General features: G+C 32.7%; 1 protein-coding gene across 1 annotated transcript in view; it reads right to left on the bottom strand.

The window, feature by feature from the left end:
* Window positions 1–228: 228 nt before the first annotated feature.
* The window catches only part of LOTGIDRAFT_176427 (hypothetical protein), a gene marked incomplete at both ends in the record, with an annotated part of 7,840 nt that continues 6,728 nt past the window's right edge, over window positions 229–1,340 (bottom strand). Inside the window, one exon of the mRNA XM_009049221.1 lies at window positions 229–299. Coding sequence (XP_009047469.1) covers window positions 229–299 — 71 coding nt within the window. The remainder of the gene's footprint in view (window positions 300–1,340) is intronic.

The raw sequence follows: 1,340 nt of genomic DNA, 5'->3' as shown, positions 1-1,340 counted from the left end.
CAACGTTAACGAACATATGAATTAACGGCAATATAATTCCTGACATGTCATTTAAGCAATTTCATATTTTAAGACATTTATGCACTAAGCCTCCCCACGTGCATTGAATTCATCATAGTGACTGTTGTGGTAAATCTTTTACTGATATTAAAGAATATGTATTTTTGTCTTTACAGCTAAACCACGTATTTTCACGTCTTTTCACATCGTTTTATATACCCATATTGCTTAACGACATACTGTATAATCATCTAACGCATCAAACGAATCATTTGTGAACTGTGTGTGTGGAATGTGAGCTGTCGTAATAAAACGTAAAAATAGTAACTGAATTGTTTCTCCTTAATTCATGAAAGGAACGAACGTCCCGCCCACAGTGGGTGATGCCTTGCTGCATCAGTATACTTTGAATAAGGTATAATGAATGATTTATAAATCAATCGCACTGAAATTGAAATGTAACTGTGTTTATGACGTTTTTGTTCAACTTTCGTTGCGCTTGTCGACTATGAAGAGAACGGTTCTGCTTCATGGACACGATATTCAGAAATAAAGCTGGCTTAGACCACGGTTCTTAAGTCTTTTTTTAGGTATCTTCTCAGTTTCCAAGATAAAAACTTCAGTTGCTAGATAGCTCGGAACAGCCGAGTTTATATATTTCGAGAACGGCTGTGTATTTGACATGGGGCTTGAAATATTTTTTAAGAAAATTGTTATAAGACATCATAAACAAAAATACAATTTTTGTGATTAATTTCGTACGACCATGTAGTCTAACTTATTAAATTGTGACATACCTAGCTAGTTGCTATGTCTTCAGAACATTAACGAATGTAGAAATGATATGAAACATTTTGGTTTTACTATACAATAGATCTGAGAAAAGGGTGTTTAGAAAAAATACAATTAAAATGTAAGTAACAGTACAAAAACAATTTATTAACAACAATAACGGTAAATATTTGTACAATGAGGTATAAATTATTTAATAACACAGTCAGATAATTCTATTGAATTGGTTGGGAAAAATAACATCGGGGCTTAAATGGTCTACAAAAAATTTGTACTCTTAAGCCTTCGAGATTAAAATGCGGCAGAAACATTTAGGGTTAGCTAGAGTTAGGACTTTCATTTCTCACAGAACCATTTTGTATACTTAAAATGGAAAATCTGTGTAAAACAATGAGAAAGGGTTTAAATGTTCCACAGACAATTTGTACCCTTCTAGCAAATGCATTAAAATAGGGGAAAGTCAACTAGGGTTAGCTAGGATAAGACCTTTCAGTTTTCACAGACCCGATTTATATACTTAAAATGATAGAACAATCAGTTTTTGACAT

This window comes from Lottia gigantea (genome assembly GCF_000327385.1).
Source record: "Lottia gigantea unplaced genomic scaffold LOTGIsca_1312, whole genome shotgun sequence".
NCBI classification, from domain to species: domain Eukaryota; kingdom Metazoa; phylum Mollusca; class Gastropoda; family Lottiidae; genus Lottia; species Lottia gigantea.
This window is presented reverse-complemented; position numbering and strand designations above follow the sequence as displayed.